This window comes from Lissotriton helveticus, chromosome 2_1, assembly GCF_964261635.1.
Source record: "Lissotriton helveticus chromosome 2_1, aLisHel1.1, whole genome shotgun sequence".
Classification (NCBI taxonomy): domain Eukaryota; kingdom Metazoa; phylum Chordata; class Amphibia; order Caudata; family Salamandridae; genus Lissotriton; species Lissotriton helveticus.
In genome coordinates, this window is record NC_136059.1 from 1,022,692,649 (window position 1) to 1,022,709,673 (window position 17,025).

The 17,025-nt window shown below is 40.7% G+C and overlaps 1 protein-coding gene across 4 annotated transcripts in view; it reads left to right on the forward strand.

Moving 5' to 3' along the window:
• The window catches only part of PCSK5 (proprotein convertase subtilisin/kexin type 5), a 1,700,773-nt gene that overhangs the window by 858,624 nt on the left and 825,124 nt on the right, over positions 1–17,025 (forward strand). For all 4 annotated transcript variants that reach the window (XR_013607101.1, XM_078675787.1, XM_078675788.1 and 1 more), the window contains exon 8: positions 8,351–8,563. Coding sequence is in view for 3 of the 4 variants with exons in the window: in XM_078675787.1 (XP_078531913.1) it covers positions 8,351–8,563 (213 nt within the window). In the remaining variant the exon portion in view is untranslated. The remainder of the gene's footprint in view (positions 1–8,350; positions 8,564–17,025) is intronic.

The window sequence follows — 17,025 nt, forward strand, 5'->3', positions numbered from 1 at the left end:
GGTTTTGGCTCTGGCCTGGCTAGTGAAATAAAGGAAGGGGGTGTCCGGTTCCTGTGCAAGTGCTCTGGACAGGTTCCTATGAATTGTAATCAAGGCAGGTCACAGATCATCCCTCAGCTATCCTATCAGGAACACCCACTCCCCTCTACACCACGTCACCTTTGTCTCCTGCCTGACCCAATACACATTGCTGAGTGGGAGACCCATCACCAGCCCAGGCAGCTGGCTACTTGTCCAGAATTCCCCAGAAAATTCAGGCAGGGAAATACCAACTTTCTGATATTGTCCTTTCTCAAATAATAATTTTAAATCCGACTTTACTTATACAGTGGATTTTAAATAAAAATGAGTGGAAGAAGAATTTCTTGAGCTGCTGACAATAAAAACTTCAAGGGTTTGGCTTAAGCGCAGCAAGGCCACGCCAAAATCTGAATAAACAAAACGAAATGCCAGTACTGCACTGTTATTTAACCATCAGTTCAAGAGGCAATGAATGAAACAATTGGCCTTGCAACACCAATCTTTCAGTTTGAATTTAATCAAAAAAACTTTATTTATATCTATCAAAGGTCATTTATCTTTTAACCATTTTTTACAATTTCTCTAAATTCTCAAGCAATATAATCAATTTTTTCTTTTTCCTATTTCGGAGGCCCTTTTAGAATTGAAATTCACATTCATTCTCTGAAAAACAGACCTTATACACAACATATATACCGTGCCAGAATCCTACACCTATTGCAATATTTCACACATCCATCCATACATTCTCACATCATACAAACACAAAATGCCCACCATGGGAAAGCTTAACTAAGCCCTATTTATGGTGCGGCACTTTAAATTCAGTATTTTATATACAAAACTAAGATGTTTGAATAAGCAAGGCCATCTATCAGTACAACAAGATTCAGACTTTGGCAACAAAATGAAGCAACACAGATTGCCCTAAGAAATACAATGGTCTACGCGTTTCGAATCTCCCTCACTACGGGGATTCTCCTCAGGACCAAAGATTTTTCTGAAAGACAAAAACACAAAAACTGTCTTACTTCATGTAATCTAGAACACACCTCCATCATCTGTCCACTCTCTCAGCATTCTCATCTTACCTCACTGTCTGGAAAAGAAATTTCCATGTCAAAATCTGAAAACATAGAAACTGTGGTCAAGACTACTCTTAAGAATGGTCCTTGACCTTACTTTGTTTAAGATATAGATCATGAATCAATCCTGTCTGATTTAGACAATTATATGGTATATAATGTCATAATGTGCTGAAGTAATTTACCTGAGCACTGTATACATGTATATATTTCATCCCACTCTACGTGTATTGTACACTGTAAACCATTCATTATATATATGGCCCGTTCCGAACAATGTATATAGCCCAATTCACTATATTGTAAATAATGCCCCAATGGACAATGTCTGAATTATGTATTTCCAACTGTTATTTCAATTCTTCTTAATATATGCTCTGTCGGATAATCTATTGCACAGGTCATCTCGTGACCTTCTTCCTTGAATCATTTTTCTTTTTCACTTAACCGGAATCTGCCCGGCATGTCCCCCTTTGAGTCTTTCCTCTACCCGTGTCTCCGAAACCGGCGAGCACATACACGCGGGAGCCGGCTTTAATTACAGCACCTCTCCATGCGGCGCTCGTCAGATTGCCATCGGAAGGGACGGAAGCGCACGCATCTCTAAATCGCTGAAGGTAAATGGATTCGAGACTTTGGCCCTTCGCCCCTGCCTTTGTTTAAATGTTGGAGAGTGATTAATACTCATCTCCTCTTACATTTTCAGCCACAGAATCTACCGTATTGAATACAAGCTGGCAACAATGTCTTACCATAGGAGCGCAAACTGATTGAATCAGAGTTATGCTCTAAACCATGAGCCTTTTGGCTGTTTTCACGTCTATTAACATAACCATTACTGAATTGACCCTCTGGAACTATCATTCCAGATACCCTGCAATCATCGGCTGAGATTGCCTTTCAGTACACACTTATGGTGTACAGATTTCCCACGCTCCATATTGACTACACAAGGGTAAGCATAGGTCCTTGATTGGAGCCTATTTTTATTCTGTTTACCTGCACAAATCTGACCGCAACCTTTATTTCATAGGTGACCAAGCCCCTCATACTCAAGGTTGTTCGCCCACAGACCACCCTGGTCTTGATGAAGACCCACACGGCCTAGGCCCACAACTACCCAGGAGCCCTAAGTCGGGTCGAAACGTCGACGCCCCCTTTTTGGAAAGCCTAGACCCTCCTTCTCCTTGTATTTCATATCGTGCCAAACGTTTCTGATATGTACTTGAACTGACTAGTTTGTACACCACCATAAACGCTTGTGGCTAGGCTAGCTAGGCAGGTGATTTACAACCTGTCGCGCTGTATCTAAACATGTGTAAATAATTTTTCCTTACCGTTCTTTGACTTTTTCTACCTCTACTCACCAAATCACATCGAGCACTATCTACTCACGCACGTCTCCCTCTCTGGGACAACCTTTCTTATTTATAAAAACTTTGAAGTATTATAATTAATAATATGTTTCACCTGCTAAGAAATGAAATAAATTGAATGGTGTACTCGGGCTTTTTGGTTTGTTGCACCCTTTCTCATTGAATGTATAAATTAGATATTGAGTATTGTGAACAACTAGAATTTAATTTGCTCTTGATGTTCACCCATATAATTGTCTAAATCAGACAGGATTGATTCATGATCTATATCTTAAACAAAATAAGGTCGAGGACCACTGTATTTTGTATCAAACTGTACCCAGGTCTAGGACCATTGTGGGTAAACCTCATTTTTTTTAAAAGGCTACTCTTAAGAATGGTCTTTGAATATAAAAGCAGAACATTTTTGGGGGAATTCTTACTTGATTAAACTTCATAAATGGTGCCGTTTAGATGAGCTTCTCAAATTTGTCTTTATTCTATATCTGTTGGACAATAAAATTTGTCAAACTTCCATTCAGAAGAAACTGGTATTAAAGATTGATATGGACGAAGAAACGATGTACCTTTTGAATGAAGAAACATCAATCAAAGTCGTGTAGTTTTTTATATATACAAAGCTCCAGTCCAATGACATCAATCTGGACCTGTAACGGGACAAGCGTATTGTATATATCACGTTGTAACTGCTCATATCGGGAATATGCGCCTTATAAACATGCAATTCTATCGACCGCTTCCTAGCTGCGCTATTTATTGAAACAAAACGGAGCAAAAAGCCGGTGCTTCAGTACGTCGTGGGTACGAGCATTTTATGGGGCATTATGCTATACTGGCGAAGGTCAACAAGCGGGGTTTTTTTGGGAAGGAATTTTTTACCTTGTTCTTTCTCAGAGGCTCCCAACTGATACAACGCAGGTAAACAATCTCCGCTTGACAGGCTCATTAGTCGCGTATGCGCCCTGGTAATGCGGCGCGATATTTTAAACCATCGAAATAAAGGATGCTGGGAAAGGTAGTCCATCCAGCTCGAGGGTCGTGTGGTGATTAATTATCGTTACTCGAAAAACCTTTTGTCGGTAGCTGAGTGCGGATTGCAAGTCCTTCGACACGTACGATGTCTCATATCGAATATATCCATGCGAGTTTTTTTGGGCCCCTGTAAAATATGTCCATACAAGTTTCATTCATACAAATTATCACAGTCTTGTTACCTAGATAAATAAAGGAAATCTCTATTTAGAGTCTTTGATGTGGTTCTTAACCCAGTTCATTCTGCCTGGGTGTTAAATGTCTATGTTCCACCTGGTATATGAAAGTTGGATCTAAATACTTTATGTTCCCAGGAAAAGCCAATGTTTTAACGTTCATATAATTGGCACCTCTGTTATTGTAAGTCTGCTTATCCACTGAAAGTTTTGGCCACAGTAATTGTAATTGACAGGTCATAACTTCCTACCTTGAAAGATGGATTTACAGCTGGTAAATTTCTGATAGCTCGTATAGTCCATCAACTGCTGTATTGTACTTTATAATTAGTGTGGCTTCTCTCTTGGTCAGTTTGATCTCCAGGTCACCGCCTCTTGCATCCTGTTCAACTTTGGAAATTACAGTCCATCTCAAATCTTTCTCAGTGTGGGCATGGGTATGCCAATGGTGCACTAAAGTGCAGTCTGTATGTTCCTTTTGATCCTGGACTTATGTTGTATTATTCGGTGTCTGATTTCTTGATTGGTTTTTCCAATATATAGCTTTTGGCACGGACACAATATACCATAAACCACGTATTTAGACTTGCAGTTTGTAAAATTTTGATGTTTCCAGTATATTCCGTTATGTATGAATACATCTCCTTTGATGGTCAAAGAGCAGCAAATACATGTTTCACATTTGTGGTGGCCTACAATAGGCGGTAGGCCGAAGAAGTCCCGCAAAGTGGCAGTTTTTTGTTTGGGTATCGCAGCTCTAACAATTTGGTTAGCGATGCTCTTATCTTTTCTGAATGCAAACAGTGGTGCCTCAATGAGTTTTGGATCTGAGTTCTTTATTAGGTGCCAATTCTGATTGATCTGTTTTTCAGCCAGTTGGACGTTGGGCAGTACGTAGACACACATGCTATTCGATCTACTGGGCTTTTTTCTTTTTTTGTTAGAAGAAACTGTTCTTTTAAGGACGAATACATGTTCCATGCCAACAACTGAAAAGAAAAACTTTCATTGCGTGTTTACCCTACAAAACTTTTGAAACGGGCTATGAAGCGAGCCTGGTGGACACCACGAGACACCTTACGAACAAAAAAAGAAAAAAGCCCAGTAGACCGAATAGTATGTGTGTCTACGTACTGCCCAACGTCCAACTGGCTGAAAAGACAGATCAATCAGAATAGGCACCTAATAAAGAACTTCGATCCAAAACTCATTGAGGCACCACTGTTTGCATTCAGAAAAGATAAGAGCTGCGCTACCCAAACAAAAAACTGCCACTTTGCAGAACTTCTATGGCCTACCACCTATTGTAGGCCACCACAAATGTGGAATATACTGGAAACACGAAGATTTTACTAACTGCAAGTCTAAATATGTGGTTTATGGTATATTGTGTCCGTGCCAAAAACTATATATTGGAAAAATCAATTAAGAAATCAGACACCAAATAACACAACATAAGTCCCGGATCAAAAGGAACATACAGACGGCACCTTTAGTGCACCATTGGCATACCCATGCCCACACTGAGAAAGATTTGAGATGGACTGTAATTTCCAAAGTTGAACAGGATGCAAGAGGAGGTGACCTGGAGATCAAACTGACCAAGAGAGAAGCCACTCTAATTATAAAGTACAATACAGCAGTTGATGGACTAAATGAGCTATCAGAAATGTACCATCTGTAAATCCATCTTTCAAGGTAGGAAGTTATGACCTGTCAATTACAATTACTGTGTCCAAAACATTCAGTGGATAAGCAGACTTACAATAACATAGGCGCCAATTATATGAACGTTAAAACATTGGCTTTTCCAGGGAACATAAAGTATTTAGATCCAACTTTTTCAATTACCTGGTGGAACATAGCCATTTAACACCCAGGCAGAATGGACTGGGTTAAGAACCACATCGAGGACTCTAAATATAAATTTCCTAGTCGTATGTTACACAATATTGTTCACGACTACCGACCTTTATTTATCTAGGTAACAAGACTGTGATAATTTGTATGAATCAAACTTGTATGGACATATTTTGCAGGGGCCCAAAAAACTCGCATGCATATAATAATTTTGAGATGTCGTACGTGTCGAAGGACTTGCAATCCGCACTCAGCTACCGACAAAAGATTTCTCGAGTAACGATAATTAATCGCCACACAACCCTCGAGCTGGATGGACTACCTTTCCCAGCATCCTTTATTTTGATGATGTTTAAAATATCGTGCCGCATAACCAGGGCGCATACGCGACTAATTAGCCCGTCTAGCGGAGATTGTTTACCCGCATTGCATCAGTTGGGAACCTCTGAGAACGAGCAAGGTAAAAAATTCCTTAAAAAAAAAAACCCCTTTTTGACCTTAGCTAGTATAGCATAACGCCCCATAAAACACTCGTACCCACGACGTACTGAAGCACCGGCTTTTTTCTCCGTTTTGCTTCATTAAATAGCGCAGCTAGGAAGCGTCGGTCTATTGAATTGCATGTTTAGAAGGTGCATATTCTCGATATGGGCAGTTACAAGGTGATATATACAATACGCTTGTCCTGTTACAGGTCCAGATTGATGTCATTGGACTGGAGCTTTATATATAAAAAACGACACGACTTTGATTGATGTTTCTTCGTTCAAAAGGTACATCGTTTCCTCGTCCATATCGATCTTTAATACCAGATTCTTCTGAATGGAAGTTTGACAAATTTTTTTGTCCAACAGACATAGAATAAAGACAAGTTTGAGAAGCTCATCTAAACGGCGCCATTTATGAAGTTTAATCAAGTAAGAATTCCCCCCAAAATGTTCTGCTGTTATATTCAAAGACCATTCTTAAGAGTAGTCTTGACCACAGTTTCTGTGTTTTCAGATTTTGACATGGAAATTCCTTTTCCAGACAATGAGGTAAGTTGAGAAAGCTGAGAGAGTGGACAGATGATGGAGGTGTGTTCTAGATTACATGAAGTAAGACAGTTTTTGTGTTTTGTCTTTCAGAAAAATCTTTGGTCCTGACGAGAATCCCCGTAGTGAGGGAGATTCGAAACGTGTAGACCATTGTATTTCTTAGGCCAATCTGTGTTGCTTCATTTTGTTGCCAAAGTCTGAATCTTGTTGTACTGATAGATTGCCTTGTTTATTCAAACATCTTAGTTTTGTATATAAAATACTGAATTTAAAGTGCCGCACCATCAATAGGGCTTAGTTAAGCTTTCCCAGGGTGGGCATTTTGTGTTTGTATGATGTGAGAATGTATGGATGTATGGATGTGTGAAATATTGCAATAGGTGTATGTTCTGACACGGTATATATGTTGTTTATAAGGTCTGTTTTTTAGAGAATGAATGTGAATTTCAATTCTAAAAGGGCCTCCGAAATAAGAAAAAGAAAAAAATTGGTTATATTGTTTAAGAATTTAAAGAAATTGTAAAAAATGGTTAGAAGATAAATAACCTTGATAGATATAAATAAAGTTTTTTGATTAAATTCAAACTGAAAGATTGGTGTTGCAAGGGCAATTGTTTCATTCGTTGTCTCTCGAACTGATGATTAACTAACAGTGCAGTACTGGCATTTCGTTTTGTGTATTCATTATAACAATAACAACTTAGCATTTAATAAATGTAACAATGTTGCCAATTGATTCCCTCTGACAGCAACCAGATTTGCTACAGTGAACATAGTATTTGGGGCTCTTTCACTGCAAGGACGTTCTACATGAATTCCTACATGTCCTGCTTTTAAATATCATGCACCCTTCCTTCATGGGCAATAAGACCTATATAGTAGTGTCTTACAGTGCAATATTGCGAGTGCTTACAGCATGTTACATCTGATAATTTGAAATAGTAGATCCCCCCTCAATTATAAGACAAATGATTTGGACTCTTTTAAATAAATAACAGCTGTACTGTTTTTGAAAATTCATACAAAATATAAAATTGTGCAGCGAAACCAAAGGCTGAATAAATAATTGCAGTGACCTGCTTGGGAGCAGCAAGGGAAGAGGGAGAATTCCAATCAACCATGCAGCGATTTTGCCACTGGCATCATCTAATTTTTTGGAACAAGCGTCTTCTCATTCATTGTTTAATGGTATCATTATTAAATTAATCCATGTTCCTTGCTGGTTAATAGTTGTGTAAAATGAGCTCCATATATCATATCTTTAATCTTCTGAAAAAATTACATTTTGTAGTTCTTGCCTCGATTTTTATCTGGGGTTATGCATGGGTGCTGAATTTTAGTATGCTTTTTAAGTAGGCCTTAGCCTGTTTTCTGTGTGTGTGTGTTTTTTGCTTGATTTTATGCTGTGATTTTATCATGGTTTTTAGATACTTATAGCCCACTATATGCTTTTCTTATATTTTGAGTGGCTGTGTTTTACTGTATTTACTCTGATTTTATCATGTATACTTTTGTGATTTTCTGGAAAAATCGAATAAAGTTTTAGCTATTTACATATTGCAGTTCATTTAAAGCATAAGAATATGCACCTTTTTTTAATGTGTCGTATCGCCCTTATTATTTATAATTTGCTCATGGTGTGGTAATCTGTGTATTAGTAAATTTATGGCAAATACGTATAGGTGTATTGTCTCATTGGTGCCTATTTCAAAAAAAGGCAAACTGAATTATTTATTTTCTTATTTCTGTGTTCTTGTTCACAGGGACGGAGAGGCCTTGGATCCGTTTTTGTGTGGGCTTCGGGAAACGGGGGTAGAAGTAGAGATCACTGCTCCTGCGATGGCTACACGAACAGCATCTACACAATCTCGATCAGCAGCACTGCAGAGAGTGGAAAGAAGCCCTGGTACTTGGAAGAATGTGCATCCACCCTAGCAACCACTTACAGCAGTGGGGAGTCCTACGACAGGAAAATTGTACGTACCCATTCAGTACCTTCAACAATGGTCGACTCTGTTACACAGGTCAAGAGTAGGAATTGCATAGAAATATGTTCTGCAAAATATTCGGAAAACATCAAACCACGTGCCCTGCTTTTTCAAAAAACAAAAACGGCTGTTCAAAGCTATTTTAGGTTATGATACAAGTCTTTGACATGAAGCCTTGTTGCCTATTCAGACTTCCACCATTTTACTTCTGCTGCCTTCTGGCACATGAATGTATATTGCCAAAAAAAGTGCAGAGCAGAAACTTTGTGCAGTGTGCGGAACATCTGGATTAAAGGAGTGTGGCAGTCTTGGGGAAAGGGTCGCTGAATTCATGTTTGTAGAATTAGATTCATGCCCCGCCTTATAAAGTTATCAATAATGTTGAGAACTGTGTGTGAGCTTAAACTTCACTGATTGAAGTTTTGATGTTTTTTTATTTTTATTTGAGCTTTCTTTTACATCATGTACTGTGCGTTTCTGATTACTTCTTAATAGAAATTTGAAGCATGGCTGTACGCTGCAGACTACCCAATCAGTATGCTTGATTTGTCTTTACTGTTTGACACATGTTTTGTGTCGAGTGTGTTTGCAGCTGCATACACAATTCCCCACCTGCTTTTCAGTCTGCAAAATAATTTCTTTTTGGCAAGGAAATTCCATTTGTCTGCCCTGTCTGAGAAGCAATCGCCCAATCTTGTTCCTTTCAGTGGAAGGTGCTAGACTGAAGAAATCAATACTACACTTCAAAATGTGCAGCTAGCATTTTACTGTTTCCTTTGAAAAAGCTTCAAAAATTATTTTGAGAACAGCATACAGAAGGAAGGGACGCGATATGCCTTATTTTCTAAAAAAATAAGTGAGAGATACAAAAGCCTAGATAATTGGCAGTTTACCAAGTGCACTTAGAGCCTTATGACAACTTTGGTGGTCCTCCAGTAGTGCCGCCACCGCACCATCTGCAGGAGGACTGCCAAAGCCTTGGTCTGCCCACCCGCCAGATTAAGAGTCTAATCCTGGCCAAGCGGCTGGCTCTGCGGTGGTCTCACGGCGGTGGCCTATTAGGCTCATAGGAGAGCCTAACATGCAGCCACCGCCGCTCAGCACTTGCAGCACTTTCCTGCACAGTGTGGCATGCATGCTACACCATGCAGGAATAGGGGTGCAATTCCAAGGGGGCACAACAACGTGAACACCAAAACCCACAGCGCACAGCCGTAGGTCGTGTGCCGTTTGGTGCATGTGCAGTGTTGGCCTCAAGCTGCGCACAGCGAGGGTTGTATCAACGTGCGATAATTAGATATGACTTTACGTTAAAACAAATGAAAATCACTGAAAATAAACAAAGGTTACACAGACGTTATAGTTAGGTTGGTGTTTTACCCATTCAAAACCATAGAAATTCAGCAGTTCTAGTACTACTTCTAGTTTTACTGATCTGAAGAAACTATAACTCGTCTTGTTAAATAACTTTAAGCAACGAGTTATAGGCTGATCGGGTCTAGGCTGTATATTAATCTAAATACTAGGGTGACCTATTTTGATAACGATTTTCTTGCTCTGGGAGCCAGATACCCTGGCATCTGTAAGATAATTTGATTCATGATGTTTGATTCTTGATAACATGAATATGGTCTGTGTGAGGAAGCTCATGACTCTCTCTGGGAGCTGGAATGGAGATTGCGGGTCCCTAAGGCGTAAAAGAGGCTGATATAGTAATATAATCTGTTAGATACCAATATATTGATCAATATTTCAGTTGGAGGCATGGTAAGATATGCTCTTAATATTTATTAGCCTAGTAAATTTTACTACAAGCCAAAGGCCCCTCAAAGACCAGTTGTGCTGAAAGGATAATTAAACCCTATATGGTAAAACGTGTCTAAATAGAATATATACTGTCTCTTGCAATCATGGAAGGCTGCAAGAGAAACATGGGAGAAAGAAGTAAAGAAAAAGGGAAGAAAACAGGCAAAACCCTCTATGGCAGCACAAACCCAATTTCTGTAGATCCCCAGCTATTTGTGGTCCACAATTCACTCATTCACCTATGAAATAAAAATATCAAGTAGCAGAAGCCCCTCACCCCTACTGTTACTGGCTTACCTTTGAGGAAGTTCCTTGCAGATGTTGTTTCGAGGGAGGCCATGTGTTTGCCTCCAACAGTCACACCAAATTGGCAAGGAATCGGACACAATCAGTTTCTGAGTCTTACATTGTGTTTTTGATGACTGGAAGTTCTTCCCTCCGCCGGTGTCATTTAGTGAACATCTGAGGTCAACCAACAGAGGATGCTGCAGGCTCTCCCCACCTACCACCACATTTGTAGAACCTAAGTTTTTCTACATGACTCTGCCCATTGCCAGACACAGCTGTGCTTTAAGGGAGTACTGTTGGGATCTCAGTATTTACAGTGAGCTATCCTCTCTCCTATTTTTCATGTCAGTGTGGTGGAAACAGATCGTTCAGCCACAGGCTGTATTGTGCAACAGGGCCGACGTTTTTCAGTTTGTTGCCTACAGTAGTGGGGAAGGACACATCACTAAATCTGTTATCGCTAGCACAGGATTACCCAGAGCTCTTCAACCAACATCCTATCGAGATATCAATGGTTCCTTGACCCCTGGCTCAGCCTCGACCCCCAACCCCTCCTGTGCCCTTAGTTACAGCACAGAGTCCTGGACATGGAGAAGCGTCAGAGCTTAACTACGTGCCTACAGTCATTGTTATTCTCGTGGTTGAGTATTGTTAAAGGGCAAAGTTATGAGTGACTGGGTTTGTGATGCCATTCCCAAATAAACATGTAGTCTTAGTGTGAATTAGTTAAACTTCCTTAGTAGCCACATGCCACCAAAATCCACAGGGAGCCTGTAATCTGCCTGCCCTTCTGGTTTTTCCTACATTTAAAATGAAATTACTTTAATATGAGATTGCATAGTGTCATTCAGTTTCTCACTACAGTCTACAAATCTGAAATGATATCGATGTGAGAAATATATAATTTCATTATTTCCTTCATAGCAGTTGTTCAGTTTTTTACTTGCCTGCCATATTTATGTAACTCCCACGTGACTCAAGGTGGAGAGAAGATGGCTGGCAGAGTCTTAAGAGATCTCCACAAATTAGATGCAGAGTTAACCAAACATCATAATAGCACGACCAGATGACTTGGTTGAAGGAAAATCGGCAAATAATGTTGTTGGATAGCACAAATTCATGTCAGGATGAAGATTTCAAGTCTTTAATACAGCAGCAAAGCATAACCATCCTGCCATAACCAAGCAGGAAGGGGAACTGCTACGGCAGTGTTCTACTTTTCAAGAAAAACAGAAACATTCTAATGGAATCTAAGTCAAACAAAAACAAGTACAATAAAATAACTATGCACTAATCTCTTTCCATTGAATGAAAACAAAGGAGACGGAGCCTACAGTAATAAAATGAAGAAAGCTAAATAACTCTAATATATGCTGTAAGACAAAGTAACAACAGCACTTAAGCAAAATCCTCATTTCTGACAGGCTGGTGCTTATTCCTATATAACCTTTTATCTCTTGAAGCTACCAACTCACTCTTCACACCACAAGTCCGATGTTCCCAACTACCTCACTCCACCATCTCTTTCTTTGCAATCCACATTTCCAGGAACATTCAGGTCCTAATCTAGCTGTGGAATTCTGCCAAACCTTACCAAAAACCCACCATCCTCCTGCTCTGTAATCGCCTCCTCCGTAGCATCATGGTGCATCACCCCTTTACACTTGGCACATCTGACATTCCACACTTTCCCATCTTGGGTAACAACACTGTTTGGGAACTCTTTAATTCCTTTCAGTGCCTTACCATACGTATGGACACCTTTAACCAGAGAACACTCACCCAGTATCCTACAATAAACAAGGTTCCTTAACCTTCCATTTTGAATCCTACCACTTTTTGGAGCTCACCTGTTTTTCTTCCCCTCTTTTAGCAACTTTACTTACGTTGCAGTCTCCTACTACCTTTATACACCTTTTGTTAAACCACCATGAACACAATCTAGAAACTGGGTCTTCTCCTTTAAGCAGTTTAAACGGACTGACTTCTGTAACTCTGTGAGGTGGTATACGCTATGTCCGAAATCTTTCTCTGAACATGTTACCACTCACCACCAAACGTGCACACCACCACTACATAATCTTTCAATACTCAATTGAATCTCTCTACCAGACCATTTTCCTGAGGATCCTACAAAGAGGTAGTAAAATGTCTTTTGTTACAATGTTTAAGAAATGATTCAATATCTCTCGACTTAAATTGAACCCTATTGTCAGTAATCAACACTTCTGGACAGCCTTTTCTAGCAAAAACGTCCTTGAAAAATTCAATAACACACCAGTGGTAGCTTGTTCCACATATTTCACTCCCGGCCACTTCGAGTGATTGTCTATCAAAACCAAGGCAAACCATTCTTCTTTTGGCAGGAAGGAAAATGGTCCTGAAATATCAAGAGCAATCTTCTACCATAGGAAGTCTGGCCATGCCACCAGTTTCAAAGGTGTAGGGTTGACTCAACATCTTCTCACCACTCTTTCACACTTCACATTCCTTACTGTTCTGTCCGCCTTTCAGTTCATCCCTGGCCACCAAAAACATGTCCTTATAATTCTCTTCATGGAAGACCTACTAGGGTGTCCGTTATAGGCCTAACTCAAATTCACATTTAGCCTAACACTCGGAGGGACTCACTTAACTTCCATCAGGCACTTCTTGATAGCCTGCCACAACCCATACAAGGTTTCAAGCATTGCCCACTTCTCCTCAGTATCACCTCAAAATTTATGGATACAACATCCTTTATGGCGGCAGTCATGCCCAATTCCCTCACACTTCTATCACTGTCACCAAGAGGTTTATGATCTGTCTGCAAGGCGAACCTACATCCCCATACATGGTTCATAAAATGTTCTATAGTCCAAACACATGCTACCAATTCTTTCTCAATCACAGCATACAGCCTTTCAGTATCATTAATGGCTCTAGAAGCCAAGGCCACATTCCACTCGACCGTAGCACACATTCGTGATAACACCCCTCCTATGCCTTACAAACTAACTTCAACAGTGATCACACACTTTGTTTATTCAAACGGGTTTCAAAGTTGGGGCTTCCACAGTAACTTGTTTGATTCATTGGAATGCATGTTGTTGTTTATCCAACCATACAAATTCAATATTCTTCCTCAACAGTTCTCTAAAGGGCTCCATCATAGTAGCAAAATCCCTAATGAACGTACTCTAATATTCACATATGCCAGTGAATGATAGGAGTTGCTCCTTGCTGCTCGATGCCAGTGCCTTTACAGTAGCAGCGGCACTGGATTTTTAAGCACAACTCTATTACCAGACAAAGTATGCGCTAGATACTCCACAGAATAGCAGACCAACTTGCATTTAGATGTTTTTAAGGTTAAATCCTGTTTTTCTAATTTGCTGCACACTTCAGAAATATTTGGCAAATATTCTGGTTCATTCCTTGAAAGAATAAGGATATAATCTTGGTAGCATTCTACATAACTGTTGATAGCCTTAAAAATGTGAAACGTTGCCCTTTGGAATAGGGAAGATGCCGAGGCCAATCCAAGAGGCATTCTTTTGAATGGAATAGATCTTGTGGAGTGAGGAAAGCAATCAAATGTTTAGAGTCTTCGATTATCACAGATCATAGGCAGACCTCCAATCTAAAGTGGAAACCATTTTTGCACCTTCTAGCATGCATGCCATTAATTATTTAGTACTTGTATACAGTGTAGCTAGCTACCGGGGTTTCTCAGAGCTTTGAACACTGGTAGATCTGCCTAGAGCAGCTAAAAGAGCAAAGTACTTAATTCCTTGCTGAAGACGGATAAGGAGGCAAAGCATCTCAAGGACTCGGGAGGGAGTTCTATATCTTGGGGCATAGGATGAAGGATCGACTGCCCATACGGGTGTATCTGACTCTGGGGACTGTGAAAAGAGGTCAATTGCTTGAATGCAGGGTGCGAGCAGGATGGTAGGGAGTCACAAGGCTTTGCAAGTACTGTGTCCTAATAAAATCAGTGCGGCTGTCCCGCCTGAATCCAGGAGTTGCCTTAGATGTTCCCTGATTCCTAGAAGGGTGCATTTGTTGCTATGCAAGGCCTCTGAAGCCTAGCTGGGAGGGATCAAGGGCGCCCTGAGTTTCTACAAATGAGGTGAGCTGGGTATTTACTTGTTTTTCCAGTATCTTAGAAAAAATAGGTAGCAATGAAAAGGGTCTGAAATTTGACCAAATGACTTGGTCTAAGTGGGGTTTCTTTAGCAAGGGGAGAACCATGGCATGTTTCCAGGCTTTTGGTAAGTTCCCCTCGTCTAGGGATGAGTTTAAAGGTTCCATCATGTGCAGCATGGACTGCAGACTCCAGGTGCTCAATTTGGCGGGGGAGAGGGTCTAGAGGCGATCCTGATTTGATTGACAGCAGTAAGTCCATCAAACTGGGATAGTCCAATGAAAGCAAATATTGCAGTCTTAAAGGCACCTCACCTGCCTATGTGGGTTTTACATCCCTGGTTGGGGGTAGAATCAGAGAAAGGCTAGGTGTATTATACTTTAGCAGAGTGTTATCATTCCTAGTTGTGGTCAAGGTGGACCAAATGTCTATCACCTTTTTAATGAAGAAGTCAGCAGGCTTCTGACATTGAGCTTGTGACAATGAGGGAGCAGGGGAGATTTAGCTGGGATCTGATAAGTCTTGGACCACATTAAAAAGTATTTTGGGGCAGTGTGCTTGAGAAATGTTTTCTGAGTAAAGCAGGGCACGTGTGTTCCTGCAGGATGAGTGATACTGGCGCAGGACTAGTTAAAATATTGTTTTTGAGTCTGTGTCCTGTAACTTCCTCCATTCCCATTGTAGAGACTTGCATATTTTCTTTTCTGACTGCAAGGACTCGTTGAACCAGGGGGCTGTTGCCTGAACAAGGATTTCAGCTTAGCTGGTAGCGTTATATCTAAGGGGTCTCAGAGCCAGTTATCAATCGAAGGTTGGTCTAGCTCAGCCTTCTGTACTAGCTGGGGTGAGGTCCTCAGCAGGCTCACATTGAAGGCCGGGATGTCAAGTGTAGTCCAGTTCTGGCCATGACTTTGTGCCTGGCTGCTAACGAAGATGGTGGTTGAATGAAGGGATATGAAAATGGGCACTGCAATTTGGTCAGACCACAATAAAGGGGTATCTGATTCTGTAGTAAGGCCTGCGATGTTGGAGAAAATGGTATCTTGCAGATGGTCTGCTTTAGGAGTGGGGAAGAGATTTATTAGGCTGAGGTTTATACCTTCCAGGTCCACTGAGTGTGCAGGTGACATCCTCATAATGCATATTGAGGTGTAAAGTTGATTTCTAACCAGAGAGCAGCAGTTTATGCTGAAAATGTGGATGTTGCAGTGGGAGGACCATCTCCTTGGTGAGACCTGCATGTGCTTAACCTCCAGGTTAGGCACAGTTTTGGTGTTGCCAGCGTCAGCCATGTAATCTGAGTTTACAGGAGAAACTACAGTGTTTACAACTATCCCCGAAGACTAAAGGGTTAATTGATGACCAACTAGCTTCTAAGCAGGCTGGGCGCAGAGCTCTCAGGACGGCTGGCGGAGTAACTAATCTGTCTGCATTAAATCTGGCAAGGCCCATGGTCCCATTTGGGTGCAGACAGGCTTTCCTTTGGTGTGCCTGCGGTATTCGTCAGCAACAGGCTGCCCTTAAATAACTCATTCAGAGCGTCAAAATGCTGCTTAGCTGTGTAACAAGCCATCCAAGACGACAGCTGTCAGGGCACACAAAATCAGCAAAGGCACGCCCCAGCTCCCTCTGCATAAACGGGAAAGCTGTGGCAGACTGGGGAGCTAAGGAGCATAGAAGTGAAGGGCAAAAGTTATCGGGAAGCCCCAACATGCAAGTGTGGTGTTTAGAATTTTTTTTATTTATTACGAAAATCTCTTATAATAGTAGATGTACACCGCAATATCACCCTACAGAGTTATCTAAAAGCGAGTAAAAAGTATAAAGGCAATGTTCTCAGGGTTAAGGGATCCCCTTAGCTGGGCATAATGTAATGGTGCAAGATGTCCCCCAGATAAAATCACAAATGGGCTATCACACCACTTCATTAATGTTAGGCACGAGATGACCATCAATAACGATATTTGCATTTACCACCCTCAAATCAACACACAGACTTAATTTTTGGACTGCCTTACATGCCAAAACTATGACAGGGACCCACTCAGAAGAGTTAATCACCTCAATTCCATCTTCCATCTCATTATACATGACCTTCCACTTTTGCCTGATGTTTATCAGCACTCCTCTCGACGTCTGTTTTTACAGGAACAGTATTACTCGTTATCTTGATTTTATGGGAAAAATCAGTTAACTTGCCCAACTTGTTATTAAACACTGAGGAATT